Source organism: Protopterus annectens, chromosome 4.part0, assembly GCF_019279795.1.
Source record: "Protopterus annectens isolate FY-2018-M chromosome 4.part0, PAN1.0, whole genome shotgun sequence".
Classification (NCBI taxonomy): Eukaryota; Metazoa; Chordata; order Ceratodontiformes; family Protopteridae; genus Protopterus; species Protopterus annectens.
The window spans coordinates 1,297,608,283-1,297,635,328 of record NC_056733.1 but is presented as its reverse complement, the minus strand read 5'-3'; the positions used below and the strand labels follow the sequence as shown (position 1 = coordinate 1,297,635,328).

Below are 27,046 nucleotides of genomic sequence, written 5' to 3'. Positions count from 1 at the left end.
CTTGGCGCACTTTATTAAAACTAAAGTCAAAAGTAAAATCCTGTGCGGGTGATAGGCACAGTTGTTCATTGATCAAAAAATGTTTTTCTCCGTTCGTGGGGGTGCCAAAACAGTCCATGTGTTCGACTTGCTGCTCACTAGGAAGATCAATCACATTGGTGTGTGCATTATTTACCTTCTCCGTGTCTCGCAGCACCGTTGGAAAGCCACAATCCGGAGTATACTGCACTTCCGGTAAACGTGAACCGTCTGGTAAATTTGACGCATTACTGAGTGAATCATTGTCCTTACCCACACCAAGGACAGGTGCAGGTTTGCATTGCTCTGACTTGTCTTCATTATTAGAAATAAAACCGGAAACAAGACTTAATAGTCTGTGTACCTCTTGTTGAAGAGCTGAGACGTCAGCTCTCAAATTAAGAAATTCATCCCTTGACAATAAAGCAGGATGTGTATCTTCAGAACCTGTCATCCTGACAAACCAACTGATCCAAATACGAATGAACACCAACTATAGAAGCAAGATAAATGAACAGATTCTTCGATAAACACTGCTCGTACACAGGATGAAAATGATTTATTGTCACACAAAACACAAGAATCACTGGTTAAGCGCTTTCAACTGGAAACTCCAGTCTTCCTCAGAACAATGTGATAATACATATCCAGAGTTATATAGTGTCAAGCCTTAATCCTTTAAAAAAACCCGCCAAAAACTTTAAAGCTGTACAAGCCTATATACATCAAAAACTAAATAGATACCATGTATAAAATCGTGAAAGCTTGTAAAATGTAGGATTTCAATCAGGATGTACACTGTGGTAAAACCTATGTTGTTTGGCAACAAAAGGTAAAAATAGGAAGCCATAGACTTGGGGAAGTAACATAGCACAAAAGCATGATAGCTGAATATCCAGTTGGGTGGGGGACTCACCATATGAGAATATAGCACAATGGTATAATGGGGGCCACACTGTTAGCACAGACTGCAAGACATTACAGGGAAAACAATGGCTTCTGGACATAGGTTAAGATATGGCTATGTGTATAGAGAATGGGAAGATACTCAGGATGTGCAGGGCACTACAGGCCATCAGCACACTGGTATAAGAAAGTGGGCAGTGATAACATGTCCATTGCTGCTGTTCTGATGTATGCAGTCCACAGGTGTAGAAGTCTTGTTATGGTCCCAAGAGATTGTCAGTGTCTGGAAATACCCTGGAGACAGATGTGTTACTGTAGGCCCAATGCAGGACATCAGTGCAGCAGTTAGCCGTAACAGGACACTAGTACAGGTGCATCACATGGTTACCTGTGTGATACTGTATGCTATGACCAAGACACAAAACATCACTAGGAACAGGTTCACCATGGAAGGTTTCTGTCAATACAGAAGTATTTTGCAGAGATAGAACTCTGACTAGTACAGTGAATACTTATAGCTGGAGGTGGCTTGGTTGAGGGAGCCTTTCTGGAGAAAAGTGCCTAAGTGTCTGTAGAGGATATACCAGATTAGTAATAACATCTACATTTCAAGTTGTACACTGACTTGTGTGTGAAAAGATGTTGCTCAGTACAACAACTATACATCTCTGTTCTCCAGGTACATCAGGACTGCATCTGTGACACCTTGCATTACACAGTATATATTTGCCAGTTTGCTGTTCACATACTTTATATGGTTTGGAGGTGTGAGGCATTTGTTCCAGCACTGTCGCATTCTATCACATGTTCCATTGGTGGTGGGTCCAGCACAACAGCATGGCATGCGTCTGATTTCAGTAGATCACCTGTGGCTTTTGATGATGACAATATGCACATAACACACGTGGCACAGTCAGATGACCCAATGGCACTGTCAACAACACTAACATTTGACACACAAGGTGACATTACAGGGTCATCACCTGTGTTTAGTGCTGGACATCCTTGTAAGTTCATAGGTATTTACTAGGCTAACAACCACAAGGGCCTTTTTAAGTCTAACCATACATCCCAAATCTGTCAAGTTCTGTTACCCTTGATAAATGTAAGCAGGGGCTTGGGAGATAAAACATTTACAGCCATGAGCCTGGGAGATGAACCATTTACAGGCTGCCTGTGTCTGTTAGAGACATAGGTACCAAACCCGGGGTGAATTTCTTGTTCCCTATCCAAATGAACAAGTTACACTTGAATTGGGTTAGGGAGGAACTCACATGGATGGGGAGCCTGTTCCAGAGAATGGGTAGTCTCTGGGATACATAACTGTCTCTCCAACGGGTCTTATTTATATCACAGGCAAGGTTTAAGTCATTAGAACAAGTAATTTTGGTGGTTTGTTTTGAGTTTATGCAGGAGGTCCAACAGAGTGGAGTCTGACAATGCCTTGGATGTCAGGCATAGATCTCCTTTTTAACAGCCTGTAGGAGACAGAATACAGGAATAGGGCCTTGAAGCGGTCTGCAAAGGACATGTTACTTAAACCCTGTATTTGTTTAACATGGAACCTCTGAGGACTTTCCAGTTGTTGGATGTTCCTGGTTAGGTACATACCAAAGAGGGCATTATGCTCAATGATAGGTGTAATTAATGCAGAATACAGTGGAACAATGTCTTGCTTGGACTTAGATGCCATACCTTTGTTTATAAGTTGCACAGCATAGAATGATGTCTTCACTACTGTAGACATGTGACAGTCAAAAACTAGAATACTGTCTACGTGTGTATCCCTAAGTCCCTGACTGCTGGGTCAACTTTTAGGGGTGTGTTGTCAATATGATAGTTACCAGGGAGGATGACCTCCTGAAAGATACTATTATATATTTCTTTGCATTTAGTTTTAGTCCATGGCTATGACACCATTTGTTTGTCAGTCAGCCCTTCCTGGAGAACATTTGTATCAGTGGGGGATACAGTGACATTTCCTAATTTACAGTCAACTGCAGATTTAGTCGGCCAGAGGCCATTGACATTGGCCTTGACTTCAGAGAAGTAAACACCAAAAATGAGCAATCCCAGGACTGATCCCTGAGGGACTGTGTTTGTGACTGGCCTCTTTGTAGAGGTGAACTCCCCAATATTAACTTCCTGGGTCCTGTCTATGAGCCAGTTGGCTATCCACTGAGTGACAAAAGGGTTTGTACCTAACCTCTTGAATTTGTCAACAATGCCTGAGTGGAATATTGTGTCATGTGAATTGGCCAGGTCAAGGTAGGCGGTATGAACCGTTTTGCCCTTATCCATTGCTTTGGCCTTCTGAAAGAAGTCCACCAGGTTGAGTAGGCATGACTTGCCCTTGATGAAACCAAGTTGGGTTGAGTCCAGTGTCTGAAGTTTTCCTATGTCATTATTGATCATTTCCATAATAATTCTTTCCATGGATTTACATATGAGACTAGTGAGTCTTATGGGTCTGTAGTTTCCAGGGTCTGTAGATGGCTCATCTTTATGCAGAGGAATGACTGTTGCTGTTCTCCGCTGAGGCACAATGCCTGTTTGAAGGCTGCAGTTAAATAGCAGTTCCAGAGGTCCTGATAGATCATGTGTTGTGCTATTTAGAAGGCATCCTAGGATGTTGCCTGGGCCCATTGATGCAGTGATATTGGCTTCAGAGAGAGCATTGAGGATCTGTTCCTAGTGATAGCAGAGGGAGTTATATTTGATGATATTTCCTGACAGAAAGTTGAGAGGGAGAGAGGACTAAAGTTGGAGCTGAATTTGTCGTCCAGTAGGTTTGCTATATATTCTGGCTCAGTACAGGTGGCTCCATTTACACACAATTGTATATTGCCTTTGAGGTTGCAGATATAGCTAAAGACTGTCTTGTGATTGTCTTTGGCCTGTGAGGCCAAATTTACCTCATATTTGGTTTTGGAAGACTTTATTTGTCCTCAGAGTTGTTTGTTTAGTTTGATGAGAGTGCTTTCATCCTGCTGGGTGCTGCACCTCCTAATATTTGCCATCATTTTTGTCCTGGTGTTATACAGCCTATTGATGCTGTGATTCCTCCAGGGTGGCTTGTTTCTTGAGTTAGTTCTGTACTTCCTTCTGATTGGTACAGCTGCCTCTATTCAGCTATTAACATGCTTGTATAGGGTATCTGTAAACAGTTCTGCATAAGTAGCAGTGTTCTCAGGGTTTATGGGGACTTGAAATGTTGCCAGGTTATCATTTAATAATAGAGCTGTAGTTCCAGGTTTTATTTTTACTTCAAAGGAGACCATTTTGTGGTCTGACCTTACCAGAAAAGACATTACACTAGGGAGTGTGCAGCACTCTCCCATGTTAGTGAGCACCAGATCCAGTATAGTTGCACCTCTGGTTGGTGGATTTACAGTCTGGTCCAGGGAGTTTGTGTCTACAAACTCCAGAAATCTCTGTGCTTTTATGTTTGGTGTGTAATTTTCCAAGTTAATAGTGGGATAATTAACGCCACCCATGAATATGGTATTGGGTTGGATGTTGAGTGTTTCCAGTAAGTTTAAATACATGGTCTGAGTTTCTTGGATAATAGAGGGGGCTTATAGCTTGCAAGGACGTAGTACTGAATTTTGCCTATGATGCTTTGAACTTGGAGAAGCTCAAGTGTATTGTCCTGTTTGACCAGTTTTGAGGCATATTTATTTTGATGAAAACCAAGACACCTCCACCCTTAGTCCCTGCCTGCCTAGTAGCTAGTTTAAAGGTGTGGAAGGTATTATAACCTTGCACTGTTGGTGTGCTCTGCACAGCTTTAAACCAAATATTGAGCTTCTAGGGAGTGGAGTTTTTTGTTTAGACTCCTAGCATTGAGAAGTAACACCTTTAGATTTTCTTGGTTTTGATTTGCTGTGTCGGAAGTACTTTAAACTTGGCATTGCCTAAAAAGGCACTATGGGGCGGACAATCGTTTTAGCTAATATTCAGAAGCCTAGAGGGGGAGAGGCGCAGATCATCTCTGGGATGGCATCATGGTCTGTTAACCACCTCTTTCCATGCTGACAAATATTGCACCCCCTTAGAATGACTCCAGAAACTAAGTCAATTATTAAAGTCATTGTTTGTTCATATTGTGGCATCATCCTTGGAGAAGGTAAAATGCTGCTCAATGCTAGGCTCATACCAGCCTCAGACACATATTCCTAAAGCTCCATGATATCTCTGTTCATATAGTATAGGGAGGTACGTCTCAGGTCATTTACACCCACATGGATTATGATTGAGTCATATGTGTATTTGTAGTAAATGACCCTAGTGCTTGTGTAATGTGGTGGATCGTGGCCCCTGATGAGCAACTGACCATGACTTTTTCCTGACACAGCCTGGTGAGAGGGACATCAGTGTGTCTCACAATGGAGTCTCCAGTGACCTGAATGTTGGATTGTATGGTGGCTTGCCTTATGGGCTTAGAAGTAGAGCCTCTGTGAGATGTGGCTGTGTTGATCTGTGTGTTGTTTTGAAAGAGTGTATTCAGGACTGCTGAGGATGTTTATTATGTGTACTTCTTCTAGAAGGACTTGAGATTTAGGAAGGTTACATTTAAGTGCCTCAGCATATGTGGATCTCTGTGTCTGCTTTGAATTGTGTGTGATGAATGCATTGTGCATACTACTGACAACCTTATTGACATTAGGAGTACTTTTTTGTGAGAGCTTCACCTCCAGTGACATTGTGTAAATACATCTCTCGCATAACATCAGTTTGTTTGAGAATTAACTGGATGCCAGTAAACATGAGGGAATTTCTGCATTGCCCCAGGATGTCCATATCTACCAAGTTGCTAACAGAGCTAGAAAGAAGGTTCATATCCATGGCAACAGATCCTTTTTTATTCATTATACAGTTAGGGTGATAATATAAAGTAATGTTAGGAGTATCCTGTTTACAACCATGGGGGCACTGGTTGTGACTGCAAACTAATTATCCTGTGTGGTGCAAGCAGGTATTGGTGAAATTTCAGTGGTTCTTTTTCAGGAAAAATGTCAACTCAAGGTGTCTGTGTGTATACAGGGCACTACAAAATACTTGAGGGGAAACTAATAAGTAGATCCTGATGATTTATGGATGAAGTATTTAGGGAGATAGTCTGAAGTTAGCAAATCAAGCAGTACTTACAGGAAATAAAGAATTAGCTTGTCAAGAATGATGAAAATATGGGAGTCACCTGAATAGCTACTGCCTGGCTACTATTAGTGATGCTCTCATCACAGCTTCGCTGTTTTGGGTTACAATGTTGCTATGCTTCTTGTCTCACCAGAAACAAAATAGTAGTACCAATCCCAAGATGAGAAGCAGGACACAGCCTAGAAAAACAGTAGAACCAATCCCAAGATGCGAAGCAGGGCAGAGCCTGTTTGGTGATCCACAGTTTTGTCCCAGGTGATACAAGAGCCTGTATGTTTGTTTTAGCCTTTTCCTGGTAGATGCCTTGAATAGCAACCAGACCAATCAGGAAGGTCAAGCACAGGCACTCACTGCCCAACCAGAAACAATCAGGAATCAGTACATTCTGCTTCTTCTCCCCACAGGAGCAAAATATAAGCACAAATTTCAAGATGGTGCCTATGAAGCAGTTATTAGGCTTTCCAGTGATTAGTAGTCTCCAGGAAATAATGCCCCTATGTTGCTTCTCTCACCCAGAGCAAAACAGAAGCAGTAATCCCAAGATGACTACTGACAAGCAGATTATGGGCTCTCCAATAATTGGTGGTTTGGAATAGATGTTGCAGATGTTAAAGGTACGATAGAAAAATGGGTTAATATCCTAAGAGCTATAGTATACACTAAGCAGTTAGGTATGAAAGAAGGGGCAACTTAAGCATTAGCTATCTAAGTAGAGAGCCACTATTTTTATAAAGCAAGATAGATTGGAAGAGGGTGGGCACTTTGTATTTTTGTTTTATGCAATACAGTGGGATGGCCAATAAATTTAAATAGCTGAAGGGGGGTGGCTTCACAAAATAATAATTTTGTGTTTACTCACAATAGCCATTGACAGAGATATGTGGTCAAATTAATATAGGGGACAGACAACTACATACAAAGTGGAGGGGGGATCTGAGGTATGTCAGAATCATCATGCATAAAAAACTGCATCTCAGGTGGTATGCTTTCTGCAGATCACCTACTGTTTTGCCCCAGGTGCATATACTGGTCTGATTTGCCTTAATCATTACTGCATGTATTTAGGACTGCAGCCTCTTCTTTAGATACTGAACCACTTACAGTTAACCCAAGGGTTTTCTGAACTGTTAAGTGTAACCCTTGTTTGCTTACTGTGTAGAGGAGCTAACATGTCATCATGAACTGTTTTTGTGATCTCAGCTTCGTTGTGACTATGAAACATTTTCATTGCATGTACAAAATGTGCTGGTGTACTGAACCTTTAAACTAGCAAGCTAATCTGTGCTAAATCTTAGTTAAGAAAGGAAGATCACACTGTACACATAAGTCATAGCACTCTGTACACCACATTTTCTTTTTATATTGCATGTGCAGTCCTCTTCACGTTGAATAGTGCTCCAGATGGTACCATATGGCATATTTTAACACCCACTTCTGTTACTAAAGTACTAACGTGTATAGCTTATGTTTGGTTTATTTCTTAAGTAATTTGTTTGAAATGTACATTGTGAAAGTAATCTTGACACTACTAAATCGTGCTGCTGAATGTGACATCCAAGCAGTTTTTGTTTCTGAAAGGCAGTTAATTATTGTTTCATTTGTCATTATTTTTCCTGAGTTGCTTTCCCTCACTTTTATGTTAAGTTTAGAATCACAGTAAAATTTTGTAAGACAATACTTATTTTGAAGTTGTTCATTAAAATGTAAATGGGCTTCAGTCCAAGTGATTATAAACAATGTAATACTTGTTTGCAGTAAAATTTCTTGCATTTTAAACCGATAAATGAATCATGAAACCTGTTTAGTTCTGTTCCATTTCAGAACAGCACTATTCTTTCCTTCTTGGTTGTCACAATAGGCAGATGTTTATCACTCAGTACTAATGCTGAAATGTTTATTGTTTTCGACTTGTACATTATTTACCAAGGATATTTATTATTTCCTACTTATTTTATCTCAGGTCTCTTAGCCAGGGCAGCACAAATTCAAATATGCTTGATGTACAAGGAGGAACTCACAAAAAGCGTGTGCGACGCAGCTCACTACTTAATGCAAAGAAACTGTATGAGGATGCCCAGATGGCAAGGAAGGTCAAGCAGTACCTCTCTAACCTTGTTGTGGAATATGATGAAGAAAAGTTCCAAATAATGTCCCTACAATGTGAGCCTGCATACACCACTTGTAAGTATATATTAATGGCAATGGACATTGAGTCAGACTGGTGTCAGTGTCCCAAAATAAATGTGGGGAAAAAAAGATGTTAATTTCACCAGCATTAACTGCTTTTGGTTTTCCTTTCATCTGACTTTGACTTTGTTTTACTATTTTGGTTTTTAGGTTGCCATCATTCAACGTTACTGTATTTCAGAAACATGTAGATGACAGGTATTATACTTACTAAGATTTGGATGTATGGAATACCTGCACACCCTAGCCACCTAAGGTGCATATAAATATTTCCTTTAATTCCAAACAGTTGGAGGTTGCTATTCTTATTTGACTGGATTAACTACAATGTAACAGCCACTCTTTTATCATCATTTGTCCCATACTTTGGAGATCACTCCCACCATCTCTCAAGAATAGTTGTTGTTATCAAGAACATGGTTCAGACTTTTAACAGCTGCTTACCAACAGAGTCTAATGCTGATTCAGTCACACTGCTGTTACATAAAGATTTACCCTGTTCACTTGCTCCAGCTTTCCCTCATTAATTGCTGTAGGCCCTCTTATAGTTAATATTTCAGTTCTCCCTCTTTCTGCACTCAGAAGTCATCTGCTGCAAGCTGAAAGGTACATAAACTGATGTATGAACATGAAAACCCCAGACTGTCTTGCTACTAGTCCAGATGCAGGTCTCGCACTCGTTCAGTGGTTCAGATAAATGCTTCATTGGGGAACCTTCCTTGGTTTTCCTCAAAAGTTTTAGTGCCTGCAGTTCTATTAGATGTCAGCTAGGAGGGGCAAGTGCAGTTATGGTAGGCAGAATCCTACATGGGTCTCCACTCCCAGTGCCTTTTTTGCTTAGATGCAGTGCACAATTATAAAAATTGCAGCATTTGCCAGGCTTTTACAGCTAAAATGTTATGTATGTTTTGATCCCTTAACACTTACTTGGAAACCCAGTGCCGTAAGCGCCTCACCAAAGCTAAAATGGCACATCCTTCCACTCCTTATGTACTGCCTATCCTGAAAAAGTGCAAGAGGCCTAGGCCTGATATTATAACTGCTCAGTTGGACTCAGATGTACATGATAAGGTTTCAAAACCCACAGTACTTTTGACAGTTTCTCAGAATCCAACTACTGGGACCCCACTAGTGACCGGTAATGAGTCTGATTCATGCACATCTGAAATGACTGATCTTACTATTGCTGGTGAGAAGGGGGAAACCCATCTAATCATTTCAAAAGGACCCAAAGGTATTCTGCAAATATTAGTAAGAGAATAAATACCTGGGTAATAAATTGAATTTCATCTGATGTTAAATCTGCCATGTCTTGTTAAAGCAGACATCATTCCAAAGATAAAAAAAACAGTAAAACAAACATGTTTCCTCACCTCAGATGTCCCAGGGAAAGGAGTGGATGGATGTTTCCCAAGGCCTGTTTAAGGCTGTCTTGGCACTCATGCCACCACGTTTTGTTACTTCTGCTCCTACATTTGCTACTCCTCACAAGAGACATCTGGAGTCATCCTCAGGGGATGACAAGGCAGAGTCTGATTCAGATGAGTATTCTCTGGCCTACTATTCCTAGATTCACTGCCTAGGCCAGAGACCACTGATGATTCTCCTATAGATGAAGCTTCCTTTAAAGAAACCATTTCTAACATGATGAAGTGTTTTCAGTGGGAATCCAGGCGAATTTCTGATCCACAGAAAGGGTATTATAGCTTGTTAGAAGTAGGCAGCCCTGCATCAGTCCCTGTTGTCCTGGAGGCCTTTCTGGATGCCTTTGCCTCTACCAGCACTGCTCCTGATTCTCAACCCCCAGCACATTAAAAGTCCAATAGATTTTATAAAGTGCCTGAAGATTTGAAGCTTGTATAAGATCTGTTTGGTAGATCCCTCTGCTTTTTCTGTTTCTACGGACAAGTTCTCCAAACTCCTAACTGCTACTGATGCCCCCCCCCTCTTATAAAGATAGCGAGGCAATAGACAGATTTGGAAAAAAAGATCTACATTTCTTTCACTCTAGCTTTGTTATCGGACTCAAATTACAAAATTTGGGGGGCAATTTAAATAAAACTGTCTTACTGTCTATTTGGGGTAATTTAAGTAAACTGTCCTAAAGGTCCTAAACAACAGGCCATGTCTATGGAGGCTCAGGTTTAAAAGTGGCTAGACATAGTATCAAGTGCAGCTCTGATGCAGTGAAAACCTCCTGCAGAGCAGCTACTACTGGATCTGTCATCAGAAGGTATGTATGGCTTCGCTTTTAGTCCTTACCCAAGGACATTCAAGCCACGGTACTAGACGACTCTCCTCTGAATAAGGATCTTTTATCTGGCCTCAAAGCAGTCAACTTGCTTAAAATCCTGCAAGTACAAGGCAAAATTGTGAATGACTGCACACATATTTTCCTCACTTATGAAGCTAGATATCAGAGAAACAACTCTGCATAACCCACCTGTGAAGATAGGTGAAGGCTGCCAGCCTAGCCAGATAGAATTTTGTAGATAATTCTGTCATTTGTAAATATTAATGTAAACCACAGACTTGTTCCCTTAAATGTGAAAAGATTGTATTGGAAATTGAACTACAAAAATTTAACAACAGTCACTCTGCTGTAACAAAGCTGATAAGTCAATTCTTTGATGTCAAAATTCGGAGCCAATATGTCTAGAGGGAGGCATTCTGCCTGTTATTTTAAGACTAGAGTTAATGGCTAGAATTTACATGTATAAATGTCCTTTATTGCTCTGGTTTCTGACCAGGTGTAAAGAATGTAAATATAGTTTCTGTTAGCCTGGGAACACCAGAGAAGTGTGATGAATGATGTCATGTGAAACATGTTTGTGTTATCAATTTAAAGAGAGAGAATCAGAGAGCTCAGAGCATTTTGTCTTGAAAATATCTAACATCACCAACACTGCCTGCTTCTGTATGTAAGTTACTTAGAACTGTGTGTTCTCTTAGATATAGCTAGGAAATAGGAAGATTAGACTAGTTTGTTTTTCTGTGATGTCAGAACGTTTGTATGGTATTATTTTAAGTATTTCTCTGTGATCTCTGAACTCTTGACTAGCACTGTGTAGTAAGAAGTATTGTCTTGTGTTTTTATTATTTATTATTAAATATTTTTAAACCTTTCAACTGTGGCTGTTTTATGTAGAGTTAATTTAAGCTTTAGAGTACATTGCATGTATATAGTGATACTGTACCAAGTCACTCAGTCAAACTTACAATTTGGATAATACTATTGCACAGTAATAATTGGACACCCTTTCAGAAGGGCCTTTGAGTAGCTGATATTAGTGGGTGGTGGCAGCTGGTACTCCCTTTTAGACTGGGCAGAAAAGGGGCACATCTGGAGAACCTGTGCCATCCTTCCCCATGAGTGTCTGTGTGGTTGTATACAACTCTTATCTCAAAGTGTGTGTGTGTTAGCTACTTGGGCAGGGCCATGAAGCACTGGTCGGACAGAGAGGGTGCTGGAGGTTTTAGCTTGCCCACTAGGCTGAGATCTGGACCCTATAGAGGTGCCAATGAGGAGTCTTATTTGGGACCTGGAGAGAAAGGGAGAGATCAGTCCCAGACATCTCTGTGTGCTCTTAAGGGAAATTGTACTTTACTGTGTGTCTATTTATTATCCTTTCCCAATATGGATGCCTCTCACTGGTGTTAGTGGTGAGGATTGCAGCTCCTTGATTACTGGGCCAGTGCACGGGTGTCACATATTAATTGTTTGGCAGTGGTGGGTATCCACACCACATATTAATTGGGTGGCAAATACTAATTGGCTTGTAGTGGTGTGGGTAGAGTGAATTCCTGTAGCTTGTGTACAGTGACCACTGAAGGTGTTTTTGTACTCTAAATCAGCCATGCAGTGAATTCTCAGAGTTCAGATCACAATTGTTTTATTTATTTTGTTAACTTAGTTAGTCAGGGAGAGCAGGCAGCATGTCAGCAGAGGAGTACGGAAAGCTGACAAGGAGCCAACTGGCTGAGATGTGCCAGGCTAGGGAACTGGTGCATGGAAACCTGACTAAGGCAGACATGACTGCAACTTTGGTCACAGCTGCATCAGAAAACAGCAGTCAGGAGGATAATCAGACTGGCAGTGGAGATATACCACCATCAGAGAATGGACAGCTCAATCTTTCTGCAGAGGACTTAAAAATCCATCTGGAGTTAAAGAGACTTGAGTTGGAGGCCAGGCGTTTGGAAATATAAGCAGCTGAGAGACTGAGACGTCTGCAGGCTGAGGAGAATGAGAAACTGCTACACCTAGAAGCTGAAGAAAAGGAGAGGCAGAGGCAGCATGAGAAGGAGATGCTGACTCTTCGCCAGAGTCATGGAGGTAATGGAGAAGGGAGTAACTGGACCTCAGGAGCACAAAAGGTCAGTAAATTTCTTCCGCAGTTTAAAGAGGGGGATAATTTTGATAGTTTCATTCATATGTTTGAGAGGGCATGCAAACAGTATGATGTTGACCAAAGGCTCTGGGTGCGGTTCCAGACCCCTTACTCCATGGTAAAGCTGTATCTGTGTTGTCTAAACTTGCTGATTGTGAATATTTTGATTGTACTGCAGCTAAAAATCATTTGTTAGAATGTTTTAATCAGACACCTGAAACGTATAGGAAAAAGTTTCATGAGCATAGATGCAAAGCAGATGAAAGTGTGTGTGAATATGTTGCTGAACTGAGTACTTATTTTCATAGGTGGGTGAGTGAATGTCAGGTCACCACTTTTGGAGGGCTGACAGACCTTTTGGTGAGGGAACAATCCCTTAGCACTTTGCCTGAGGACATGAGGATCTGGTTAGCTGATAGACAATGTGCTACTTCAGATGAGTTGGGGAAGAAGGGAGACCTATACCTAGCAAGCAGGGCATCCCTGCACAGGAAGGGGACCCCCGGTACTGCTCATGGATCTAAAGGAACCCATGGTGGGCAGCACACACTGCACCAACAGAATCTGCCAGTAGCAGGGGAAGCCACTAGTCCAGCTACATGTCCAGGACCTAGAGTTAAATGTTTTGAATGCAGCCAGTGGGGCCATGTGGCATACAGATGTCCACGGAGGCAAGGTGGGAAACAAAAGGTGAGAGAGACAGTAAGTGGGAAGGACAAAATGCCAGTAGTAGGTTGCCCTGAGACAACAAGGATACCAAACTACCATCTTGCAGATGTTCTGATAGGGAAGGATTTGGATGAGGTGGTATCATGTGCTTATGCCGTTCCACGCAGTCAGGCTAGGAGACACGCATGTGGGTCTGGTAGCCTAGGGGAGACACAGACAGACTGCATTATTGCAGCCAGAACTGGTGAGGTGGTTACTTCAGGGAAGGAGCTACTCTGTAGCTATGAGACTGAATGTGAGCCGCAGCTGCTTGTGGGTACTGATGTTCCCTTGGACAGAGTGACTGCAAAGGTAGAGGTGAGTAGTAGTACCCAGGCTGACAGTGAGGCACCACTGTCAGAGGATGCCAGACTTTCTGTGGAAGTGGAGCTGGGAAGAGTTACAAAGAGAGAGTTGAGACAGGCTCAGCTCTCAGACCCTACATTGCAAGGCCTGAGGCAGGTAGCTAGGGAGGCACCTGATTTTCAAGGGATGGGGGAATCTGTATACTGGGACAAATGGTTACTGTATAAATAGTGGACCCCTGAGGGAGGACTAGAAGGTGAGAGAGTACAGCAGTTGGTAGTACCTAGAGCCTACCATCTGGCGCTTCTAGCCATAGCCCATGATATTCTCTCTGCAGGTCATATGGGCATAAAATGTACCAAGAGACGTATTATGCAGAACTTCTATTGGCCTGGAATTTCCAGAGATGTAACAGGGTCCTGCAGGACCTGTGCGCAGTGCCAAAAGGTAGGAAGGCAGGAGACAAGATGAGAGATCCTTTGATGCCTTTGCCTGTGATTGAGGAGCCATTTCAGAGGGTAGCTATGGATATTGTGGGGCATCTGAGTACCCCAAGTTCCACAGGGAAAAATATATCCTAGTGGTAGTAGATTATGCTACAAGATACCCTGAGGCAGTGTCTCTGTTCTCCATTGAGGCAGAAAAGGTGGCAAATGCTTTGTTTGAGATTTTCAGCAGTGTAGGTTTCCCAAAAGAAATACTGACTGACAGAGGTGCCAATTTCATGTCAGACCTGCTGGCTTATCTATGGAAGTACTGTGGGGTGAAGCACCTGAAGACCACCCCCTACCATCCCCAGTCTAATGGTCTTGTTGAGAGGTTAAACTCTACAATCAAGTCCATACTACGGGCATTTGCTGACCAGTTTAAGAGGGTGTGGGACAAATATTTGCCCCATCTGTTGTTTGCTTACAGAGAGGTTCCCCATGAATCCATAGGGTTTTTTCACCCTTTGAGTTGCTATATGGGCATAGGGTGAGGGGGACCTCTAGATTTAATTTGTGATGAGTGGGAAGGTGCGTGTGAACCTCACAAAGGAGTGTGTTGTGGGATATGTCCTAAACCTCAGGACAAGGCTCAGGGAACTCATGGGCTTGGCCCAGAAGAACCTGGCAGAAGTCCAGCAACAGGAAAAAGGTGTGGTATGACAGGAATCCTCGAGCTAGAGAGTATGCTGTAGGGCAGCAGGTAATGGTTCTCATTCCTATCAGAAACAACAAGCTGCAAGCAGCTTGGGAGGGACCCTACAAGGTGGTAAGAAAGGTAAGTGATATTAACTACATGTTGGAACTGCTAGGCAGAAGGTAGGGGCAGAAATTGTACCATGGTTAACATGATGAAACCTTACCATGATAGGGAGGCCCTTGTGGTGAGCATTTGCAGTGGATTGCAGGAGGAGTCTGAGGAAGATCTGGTGACTGCCGTCTTCAGTGAGGCTCGGACTGTCACCTCAGTGGAAGGGGTAGCAGTGTCCCAGCAGCTATCTCCTAGCCATGTTTGAGGAAATCCGAGCAGTGTTACAGGAGTTTGGGGGCATGTTCACTGGGAAACCAGGTGGATACAGGACCCCAAAGGCCTATTAGGCAGGCCCCTTATAGGGTGCCTGAGAGAGTCCAACAGACTCTGCAGGAGGAGATACGGGAGATGTTGGAACTAGGGGTGATTCAAGAGTCCAACAGTCCCTGAACGTCCCCAGTGGTGCTGGTGCCAAAGAAAGGTGGCAGCACCAAGTTCTGTGTGGACTACAGGAAATTAAATAGTCACACAGAGTTAGATGATTACCATATGCCCAGGACAGATGAGGCCCTAGAGCAGCTGGGTGGGGCTAAGTATCTTACAACCATTGATCTTATCAATGGTTACTGGCAGGTGTCCTTGACACCAAGTGCTAGAGAGAAGTCAGCCTTTGTGACTCCTTTTGGCTTGTATGAGTTCACAAAGATGCCCTTTGGGATGAAAAATGCCCCAGTGACTTTCCAGAGGCTGGTAGATCATATCCTAGCATGAGCAGGAGGGTTTGCCATTGCTTGCCTAGATGATATTGCCATCTACAGCCATTCCTGGCAAGAGCACCTTCAGCATGTCAGGGAGGTGCTGGGCAGATTACAGAGGGCAGAGTTGACCATTAAGTCGAGCAAATGTCAGGTGGGTATGGTAGAGGTCTCCTACCTGGGACTTAGAGTGGGGAGTAGTAAGATCAGGCTAGAACCTGCCAAAATAGAAGCCATTCAGGCATTGCCTGCACCTGTTACCAAAAAGCAGGTGAGGGCATTCTTAGGGACAGCTGGGTACTAAAGAAAGTTCGTCCCCAGTTATAGTACCATTGCTGCTCCCCTCACAGACCTAACAAGGAAGAACAGGCCAGATAAGATAGTGTGGATGCCCAGCATGTGAGCAGGCATTCCAGGAGCTTAAGGAAGCTTTGGGAGGACCCCCTGTGTTAGGCAGTCCAGATTACAGCAAAGAATTTGTTGTACAGGTGGATGCTTTGAACCATTGGGTGGGGGCTGTACTTAGCCAGACTTCTTCAGAGGGAGAAGAGCACCCAGTGATTTACCTCAGTTGTAGGCTCCAACCCAGGGAGGAATACTATGCAGCTGTAGAAAGGGAATGTCTAGCCATAGTGTGGGCACTGCAGAAACTTCAGCCTTATCTGTATGGAAGAAAATTCACTGTAGTGACGGATCATAATCCCCTAACATGGTTAAACAAAGCCAGCCAGCAAAATGCCAAGTTGTTAAGATGGCGCCTAGGGTTGCAAGCATATGATATGTCAGTGCAGCACCACAGTGGGATTAGCAATGCCAATGCAGATGGGCTCTAAAGGCAGGGAATGGGGTAAGGTATACTCAGTTAGACCTAACCATGTCAAGCAACATTTCTCAAGGGTCACTTGAAAAACTAGCTTGAGTTCTGCGGGGGGGGGGGGTGTATGAAGATAGGTGAAGGCAGACAGCCTAGCCAGATAAAATTTTGTAGATAATTCTATCATTTGTAAATGTTGATGTAAGCCACAGGCTTGTTCTCTTAAATGTGAAAAGCCTGCATTGGATATTGAACTGCAAAAATGTAACAACAGTGCACTCTCCTGTAACAAAGCTGATAAGTCAATTCTTTGATGTCAAAATTCGGAGCCGATATGTGTAGAGGGAGGCATCCTGCCTATTGTTTTAAGACCAGAGTTAATGTCTAGAATTTGCATGCATAAATGTCCTTTATTGCACTGGTTTCTGACCATGTGTAAAGAATGTAAATGTAGTTTCTGTTAGCCTGGGAACACCAGAGAAGTGTGAGGAATGATGTCATGTGAAGCAGCTCTATGTTATCAATTTACAGAGAGAATCAGAGAGCTCAGAGCATTTTGTCTTGAAAACATCCAACATCACCAGCACTGCCTGTTTCTATATGTAAGTTACTTAGAACTGTGTTTTCTCTTAGATATAGCTAGGAAATAGGAAGATTAGACTAGTTTGTTTTTCTGTGATGTCAGAACTTTTCTACGGTATTATTTTAAGTATTTCTATGTGATCTCTGAACTCTTGACTAGCACTGTGTAGTAAGAAGTATTGTCTTGTGTTTTTATTATTTATTATTAAATATTTTAAACCTTTCAACTGTGGCTGTTTTATGTAGAGTTAATTTAAGCTCTAGAGTACATTGCATGTATATAGTGATACTATACCAAGTCACTGTAATAAGCCTTGACTGTTCAGTCACACTTACCATTTAGATAATAATATTGTACAGTAATAATTGGACACCCTTTCAAAAGGGCCTTTGAGTAGCTGATATTAGTGGGTGGTGGCATCTGGTACTACCTTTTAGACTGGGCAGAAAAGGAGCACAGCTGGAAAATGTGTGCCATCATTCCCCAGGAGTGTATGTGTGGTTGTGTATAACTCTTATCTCAAAGTGTGTGTAAGTGTGTGTGTGTGTGTGTGTGTGTGTGTGTGTGTGTGTGTGTGTGTGTGTGTGTGTGTCAGCTCCTTGGGCAGGGACCCGAAGCAAAGGTTGGACAGAGAGAGTGCTGGAGGTTTTAACTTGTCCACTTGGCTGAGATCTGGACCCTATAGCTGTGCCAGTGAGGAGTCTTATTGGGGACACGGAGAGAAAGGGAGAGACCAGCCCCAGACTGACTGTGGTCTCTGTATGCTCTTAAGGGAAATTGTACTTTACTGTGAGTGTATTTATTATCCTTTCCCTATATGGACGCCCTTCACTGGTGTTAGTGGTGCGGATGGAGGCTCCTTGATTGCTGGGCCAGTGCACGGGCATCACACCACCTACTTCTTTTGCAGAGAGCCTTGAGCCCCCCACACAAGGGCAAGAAAATGCCTAGAAAGAGACTTCAAGATAAACCAGATAAAAATTATGTGTTTGGGAGACCTCACAACCCAGACAAGTCAGCCTGACTACTTCCTACATCCTCCTGTCCTCTTCTATCCATTCCTTCCCAATCAAAAAGAATAACCTCATCTTTTTCAGATTTGCAGCTCATAACTGCAGACAACAGGGTTCTTTCCATTATTCTACAGGTTTACAGGATGGCATGGAAGGAAGTCCCCCCCCCAAAATCAGGTAAGTTTCTACTTTCTATCATTCATGCTGTGCTTGACCATGGTACAATAGAACCTGTTCCACAACAGCGAGTTGGAAGATGGTTTTATTTCAGACTATTTCTAGTACCAAGAAAATAAGAATGGAGACCTATACTGCATTTGTCCCTCCTCAATACTTTTCTCAAGTTTCCCTTGTTCAAAATGTTATCACTTCAGTCTCTGTTTGCCCTTCACCCTTCCTCAGACATTCCTGGTCTCTTTGCATCTGTAGGATTATCTTCAGCCCCTAGCGGATTCACAAAGTGTGTGGCACCAGTTACAACGTTTTGCAAAACTGACAACATTGAAATATTCCCATATCTAGATGTCTTATTAGTACAGGTACCTTCTCAGCAGACCCTTTTACTACATCTCATGTTCACTGTTTCTCTCCTTCAGAGTCTGTGGTTCATGATCAACTTTAAAAAGTCCACATTGAATCCTACCAAAGACACATGTTTTCTGGTCTTTCCCACTCCTTCAAACTTGTACTGTAAACAAAGTTCTCAGTACACTGACATTCAGAGTTGCAATCAAACCCATGATTCCCTTTGCCAGACTCCAGATGAAAAAAAAACACATGGTCCCCTTTGCCAGACTCCAAATGAGAAAGATTCAGTGGTATCTGAAACTTATCCAGTCCCAACATTCTCGTCCTCTGGACACCCTGATCACACTCCTCCCATGCCTAAAGAAAGAATGTCAGTGGTGGCTATCACAGGTAAGCCTCAACCCTGGTCTTCTATTCAGATTACAAATTCCCCACCAGAAAGTGCACACTGATGCTTCAGACATTGCATAGGAGCCATTCATGGGCTCCCAGAGAGTCCTGGGCAAATGGCCACCAAATCAGAGGACAGAACATGTCATCCTGAAGGTGATATGGGCTCTGATTCAGGCTTTGCAGATCTCCCACTTCTGGGCGTCAGTCCCCCTCAGAATTTTCACAGAAACCACTACAGTTATATGGCACATAAATAAGCAAGGGGAAACAGGATCTTATCAGCTGTGCAGACTGGCTGTTATAGCATTAGAACAGGCCACAAAAGCAAACCTGACCCTCTAAGCAGTTTACATTCCTTCACATGACAACGTCCTGGCGGACTTTCTAAGCAGATCAAGGGAAGATCTTCACAAATGGATGCTGATCAAAAAGGTCTTTCTAGACATAGTCCACAATTGGAGTATTCATTAGCTAGACTTATATACCTCCAGCCACAGCACACATCTACATCGTTTATGCTCCAGGACTCTATGCCCTTAGGCATTAAGGATGGATGCCATGTTCTTTCCTTAGAAAGGGAGGTTTCTTTATATCTTCCTTTCTCTACTGCTATTTACAATGGTCTTGCAAAAGATTCAGAGTGACATCCCACAAATGTTGTTGGTGACTCCATTTTGGGCCAGGCATTATTGGTTCCTCTGTCTCTACCACCTAGCCAAGGGTCATCACCATAAGTTACTCCAAAGAGTTGACTTGGTAACACAGCACAAGAGCTCATTACTTCACATCACCCTATCATCCCTCATCTTGGCATTATGGATGATAGGATTTTTATCCCTTTAATGCACCAGTTTTCTAAAGACATTCTACAGGGTCTTCAGGAGGCAAGGAAACCTACTACTAGGAAGTCTCCTATATCCAAATGGAAATATTTTCTCTTTGGTATCATGGTAGACAATAGGCCCCTATACAGTCAGGAGTCTCTGTTATTCTCTTATTTGTTTGAGCTACTTAAAGCTTGTTTTGCCTACTCTTTGATCAAGGTGCATCTGTCATTCATTTCTGCATACTTACCTTTAGGCCCCCATCTTCTTTCCAGGTAAGAAGTAAAACAGTTTCATCCATTTAAAAACCTCCTAGCAAAGGTATTCCACCTTCTTGGGACCTTAACTTTGTCCTTGAAAAGCTCACTGCACATCTCTCTGAACCTTCTTGAAAAAACATACTTCTAGAAGTCTTTACTTTAGCTAGAAGGGTTACTGAACTCCAGGCCCTGATGGCAACCCCTTACTTCCTTATTTTTCATAGGGATAGAGTGTCTCTGCGGGCCAACCCTTCATTTATGCTTAAAGTGGTCAATGAGCTATCCCTCAGTCAGGCCATCAGTATCCCTGCTTTCTTCCTTAATCCTCAGAATAAGGAAGAAAGAATATTCCATTCCCTGGATGTACACTGGTTGCTCAGATTTTACTTGGGGGGGGGGGGGGGCATCTATTAGACTGACCAAATGTTTGTTTCCTTTCAAGAAGCTAATTTGGGAAACCCAGTTCAAAAAGCCAAGCTGGAAAACCCAGTTTCTAAACAAACTATTGCTAACTGGATTTCTAAGTCCATTTTTTGTTACACTCATCATGGCAAATATTTACCTTTGACAGTAAAAACACACTAAATCAATGACCTGTTCTGGAGCTTTTTACACAGGTGTCGATTTGAGAGCCATCCTAGAAGCATCAACTTGGTCCTCTGTACATACCTTTACCAAGCATTACAGGGTAGATGCTTTCTGTGGAGCCAGAGGCTCCTTTGCCAGGTTAGTTCTTTCTGGATTAATTTGCATCTTTCCTGTGACTGATCCATCCCTTCCATGTTTCACTAAGCTTTGAGAGTCACCCAACAGTTTTTAGTACGGCAGCAGTATCTAAGGAAGGGCATAGTACAATTGTGCAAGAACTTGCTATAACAGTAGATGTAATTCAGAATTACTTACCCATGCTAATCCAGCATAATTAGAGTTGGAACTCAAAGTGATTTTAACCACCTTCTGCCCACTTATTCATATTAATGCCTTAAACACGGCTCTGTATGTTTAGTCTTCTGCATTTAGAAGCAATTTTAAAAATCATTCTGTTTGTAGACTGGGATGAAACGACTTTTGGTTTTTGCAGAAAAGATTATTTTCGTGCATACAAATCCATGCAGATACTTTTTATGCAAAAAACAAAGATTGTTTTGCGCATTTAAACATGTCAAGTTATTTGGGGAGGATGGTTGAGGAGAGGGCATGTCTGAGCTGCAGCCAGCTAGCACAGAGTTTCAGGGATACTATGTTACAGAAGAATGCCAAAGGAGATGAAACATAAGGTATACAAAACAGTGATAACACCTGTACTATTGTATGGTACAGAAGCCTGGACTGTAAAGGTAGATCAGTTGTGAAAGCAAGAGTTGTTGGAGATGAAGTGACTGAAATAGGTGGTAGGATGCATACTTTGTGTCAGATGAAGAAATGAGGACATCAGAGCAAAAGTCGAAGTAGCTTCATTTGCTGAGAATGTCAGAAAGAACAGACTGCCATTGATTGGGCAAATGTGCAGAAAAGCAGAAAATAGTCTGGTGAGGAAGATCCAGGAGAAGAAGGAAGAAGGCTAGAGGAAATTAGTATATCCAGCAAAGAGATGGATGGACTGGATGAAAGAAGACCTACACTGGTTAGACATGACTGTCGAAGAAGATAGGAGAGTGGCATTAAATCGAGAAAGATGGCTACAATTGTCACAGTCCCGTGTAGAAAATAGGAAAAAGTGGATTGATGATGATGATGATGATGTAATTATCGTGGCGTCTTGCATACAGACTTGGGTTGGACAAGTGAGTTGCTTTTTGGTTAACTACAATCAGACAAGTTCAGTTACATGAATGGAAACCCATCCACTAGATGCTAACGTGAACAGCCTCCCACACTACTTAATTTATCTTTGAGATTGCAGAACCTTTATAAGCTCTGTGGCACGTCTGATAACTGCATAGCACTAAAAAAACCCTTGGGGTATGTTTTGAAAGCTGTCAGCAGCTACCAGTTTCATATAACATGGCTTATCCAGTCATGAAAGTGACTACGTGACAGCTAGATAACATTTTTGGCAGTATGGGAATCTGTACCATTCAGTTAGCTGTGCCTTTCCCCTGCCCCTCCTTATGTGGTAACATCATAGCAAGACCTTGCTGAAAATTGGTGTGGGCATACATCTAAATTGGCTTAAATGTACTGCAATATTGTTTATTGGAAAATAAAAATAGCAGATTGACGTGGCAAGGGAGGTGATATCTAAGAGTAACTGTTGTGATGTTAGCTGTACCATTTGATGACTTTGTGTCATGTAGTTCTAAATGGAAAAAATAACTAGCTGGCCATGTTAGTGTAATAGTTTTGCTCTCAATAGTGGCATCATCAATCTTGGTTCATTTAATGGACTGGGAGCTGGATGAGCCAGCATGGAATGGGTAGGAATGAATGGTTCATGGCTACTTTCTGATTCTTGGGAAGGTGAGGCATTTTTATTCATTACTCATATGTGTTTGCTTGTTCATGAGAGATACAGATGACATTTGTCTTCAGGTGTGTGAAGTGATGCATGTTTATTTTCTCAGTTTTATTACACAGTGTTCTTATATGTTGGTGACTAGATATAAACAGTTCTTTTCTTGTCAGGGCCAATGATGGTGACCTCTGATGACTAAGTCACTCCAAAAGAATACCTGATTAGGTAGCATATGAGGTTTTGTGGGCACCATATGCTAAGATTTCAGGTGCTGCGACTGTAGGTTTGGAAGGAAACTTGAGGCTAGATTGTTAAGAGCCCTGATCATAGTAGGAGAACAAATGTATTAGTTATAAAGGGGGGGGGGGGAGTAAATATACTTGCTTATGATCTTAATGTGGAACCAGGGATTTCTGAAAAAGTCTGTGACGTGGAGCGTAATCAGTCATAGTTTCACACCATTGTGTTCTGTGTTTTAAGACTAAAGTTGTTCACATTTTTATTATTGCATTCTTTTAAATACAGATTTAAAAAAGAGTAACTTTAACATGGATAAGTTATTAACTTTAGTGAAAAAATTGAATTTTGGTTTAATTAAAAAAGAAAACAGAAGTTTTGTAGCAACCTTTCTTGAGTTGTACAATTTGTGAAGGTGGATGTTACAGAAAAACAGTCGAAAGATTTCCGAGTAAAGCCATCCATCTAACCATCCCAAACCCCTTTCCCAGTAAATCCATATTGTGCCATAAATCATGAAGTACAGTACAGAATTGCAGCTTAGAGGATATAGAACATGATGTGGGGTCATAGAACCTCAATCACGTACACCATTGCAGGTGTCTGATGGGGCTGTACTTGTAATACTCTGTATATTTTAAAGAACTAGACTTGCAAAGGATATCATACTAGAAGAGACTGCAAAGAATGGCAAAGGGTCGCAGACCTTTAGTACTGAGGAAATGTAGAAACTTTAGCATTCATTGTAGCAAAATGGTTTGGAAGTGTGCATCAGATGGGCATGCAAGGTGTTGACAAAAATGAAGAAGAGACTGAATTTAAAGGGAGAAAATGGAAGAGAATGCATAATTGACAGGCACAGTTAGAGAAAAATGAAGAAAAGGCTGTTGCATTAATAGACAAGGTTATGTGTTAAACCTTTTTTCCATCAGTTTATTTCATATATTGTTGGATGCTGTGATCTATTGTCCACCATAACTGTACAAGTAGAAATTATGCAAATACCACAAGGTGACTTGCGTTACTAGCACCTCTCTCTTTTTTTTTTTTGATGGAAGTCTTATTAGCCACTGGATTCAGAGTTATAATGTAATTTTATAAAGGTGCTTATTTTTAGAGAACTGTGGATTGACTATATTTTTTTTATATACAGTGACCCTGTCACAGTACTAGACTAATAGATGTGGATTACTGTTATTTTATTGCTAGAACATTGGTTGTATCAGTTGCTCAAGTATGTCTCCAGGAGATATTTCCTCATGACTTGTTCCTCAGTATGTATAGGAATGATTTGTTGATGCATGAATTGTATTGGTTTTGTCAGTTCGGGATTGCAGTCTTCCAGAGAAAGTGGTTGATGGGTTTTCATTTCTGTGTTAGGGACTTGATTTTTGTCTGAGGTGCAGCAACTTTAGAGGACTGCTTATTGAAACTTTGAGACCAGATACCCTGTGTCCTGATACTTCAGAACTTAAACTGTAGTTCTACAAATTTTGAAAGTAGCCTTTTTATAGCATTTCTTGCTGTACCTTGGAGTAGAGAGATGCTCTTGAGATATGGCATTCTCCAACTTAGTATATATCAGCTACAAATCATGTATACTTAAGTTTCACACTTCTTGAAGATCGCAGTTACTACCCTCAAAACTTTAAATAGACACCCACGTTTAAGTGAGAATAGCAAAGTGAAGTGAAGTCAGGAAGGCACCTCACATGAGGGTTCAGGGAACGGGCTTGACTCCTGCAAAAATAGTTTTTTTTTGTATATCTTGTCTTCCATAAAGGCAATCTCTCCTTAAGACCGACTCCTTCCTTTTTCCCAGAATTGCCAGAGGCATTCATAAACTAAACCATTAATTTACTGATTTTTCCCCAAACCATATGAATAAAGCAGAATATGTCTTGCATATTCTAGATGTTCACAGACACCATGTTTTTTATCTTCACAAGGCTAATCTCTTACAAGAGGGCAACCATCTTCTTCCTGTCCTTTTCCCAGACAAGACTAGGAATTCAAGCATCCAAGGTGACTGTATCCATGTAGCTACCAAATTTACTATGTTTATTTATTTTGTGCATAACAAACAGCTGAATGCTAAATCTAAGGGACATTCTCCAAGACTAGTTTCAACTTCCATGACCTTTTTCAAGATCTCTTACATAGATGGCATTTGTGCTGCAGCAACTGGGTCAACAATGCACACCTGTGTCAAAAGTAATAATGTTGATCTCACCTTAAGATTGAGATTTAGTTCCAGCATCCTCAAGGGTATCCTGTCATGTTCATAGGTTTATACTAGGCTATCTGCAATAAGGCATTTATAAGCCTAGCTCAAAGTTTTGTGGCTTACACCACCCCTTATATGAAAAAATACTGTACCCATTAGTTTGTTGTGCCTCTGTCCAGCAGTGACACAGAGATGATTCCCAGGGTAAACCTACGATCTCCCATCCACAGGTCAAGATTTCTGTTGAACAGAGCCAGCGAGGTGCTCTGCCTCACATGGACCAGGATTTTATTCCACAGCATAGGGAGTCTCTGAGTGATAAATCTATCCCTCCAGCACGTCCTATTTATATCCGTGCTAAGGTTTAAGTTGCTTGCTCTAGTGGTTTTGGTGGATTTGGATTTTTTGAGGTGGAGCATGTCCATTAATTCCGGGTTGGACATGGCCTTGTATGTCAGGCACATGTCACCTCTGAGCAGATGGTATGCGACTGAATAGAGCTGGAGTTTCTTCAATCTGGCAGCATATGACAGATTTTGGAGTCCCTTTATCCTTTTGGTGAGGAACTTTTGGGGTCTCTCCAATTGCTGCAGATGTCGGGTGAGATACATCCCGAATGGGGCATTGTACTCGATCATTGGTCTGATAAGTGAAGAGTACAGGGAACAATGACCTCACTAGATCTGGATGTGAATCCCTTCATGATCAGGTGGGCAATGTAGAAGGTCTTTCTAACCACTTTAGCAACGTGAGTGTCAAAAGAAAGGCCACTGTCAACCTGGGTCCCCAGGTCCCTGATAACCACTTCTGTGCTTAGTGGATTGCCACCTATATGGTAGCTTGGGGTTACCTTATTTTTCCCGAAGGGTATGACTATACATTTTTTGGCGTTTAACTTCAGGCCATGGCTTTGGCACCAGCTATCTGTTTCCATGAGTCCCTTCTGAAGGATATCCGTGTCCGATGCACTTTCCACTATGGCACCCAGTTTGCAGTCGGCTGCAAACTTTGTCAGCCAAAGTCCTCCCATGTTGGCCTGTACTTCTGAGAAGTAGATGCCGAACAATAGGGGGCCAAGGACCGAGCCCTGTGGGACACCACTTGTGACCGGCTTGGAGTCTGACATAGCGCCAGCAACTCTAACCCTGTGGGTTCTGTCCTTAAGCCAGTTTGCAACCCATCTTGTGACATATGGGTTTACATTTAAGCTGGTAAGTTTTTCTACAATACCCGAGTGGGGTATTGTGTTGAAAGCCTTTGCAAGGTCAAGGTAGGCTGTATGGACTGCCTTTCCCTCATCAATGGCCTTGGTGACTGTTTCGAAGAAGTCGACCAAGTTCAAAAGGCATGATCTGCCCTTGACGAAGCCAAACTGGGTCGGGTCCAATGTCTGCAAGTCCCCTATATCTTTGTTTATGAGCTCCATTATGATCCTCTCCATAGCTTTGCAGACTAGACTTGTTAAGCTTATGGGGCGGTAATTACCAGGGTCCATAGAGGCACCGCCTTTGTGGAGTGGGACCACAGTTGCCGTACGCCACTCCTTGGGCATGTATCCTGTGGTAAGGCTGAGATTAAACAGCTGCCTTATGTGCAGGTTTAATTCCTCATTTAGCTCGTGTAGCACACAGCCGGGGACACCATCCGGTCCCATTGATGCTGTGTTTTTAGCTTTAGAGAGAGCAGCTTTCACCTGCGCATTTGAGATGTCTGGGAGGCTACACTCCGCTGGGATAGTTATCTCTCCTTTGGGGGGGGGGTGAAGTTTGCACTGAACCTGTCTGCCAGTATGTTGGCAATGTCTGTGGGTTCAGTGATTTTTGTATCATTTTGGACTAATTCTGAGCATATCTGGGAGTTTCCACCCAGGTTCCTAACATAGCTGAAAAAGGCCTTATGATTGTCCTTTGAATCCATGGCAATTTTTCTCTCAAAACTGGCCTTAGTTGATTTTATGAGTGCTCATATTTTTTTACTAATAATGATCAGGGGTGACTTCCCTTTTATGGATTTTGTTCTATCATGTAATAGCTTTCTCCTCTTAT

General features: G+C 42.1%; 1 protein-coding gene across 1 annotated transcript in view; it reads left to right on the top strand.

Moving 5' to 3' along the window:
- The first annotated feature begins 8,075 nt into the window (after positions 1-8,075).
- The window catches only part of LOC122800441 (rap guanine nucleotide exchange factor 6-like), a 141,945-nt gene continuing 122,974 nt past the window's right edge, over positions 8,076-27,046 (top strand). The window contains exon 1 of the mRNA XM_044069886.1: positions 8,076-8,265. Coding sequence (XP_043925821.1) covers positions 8,076-8,265 — 190 coding nt within the window. The remainder of the gene's footprint in view (positions 8,266-27,046) is intronic.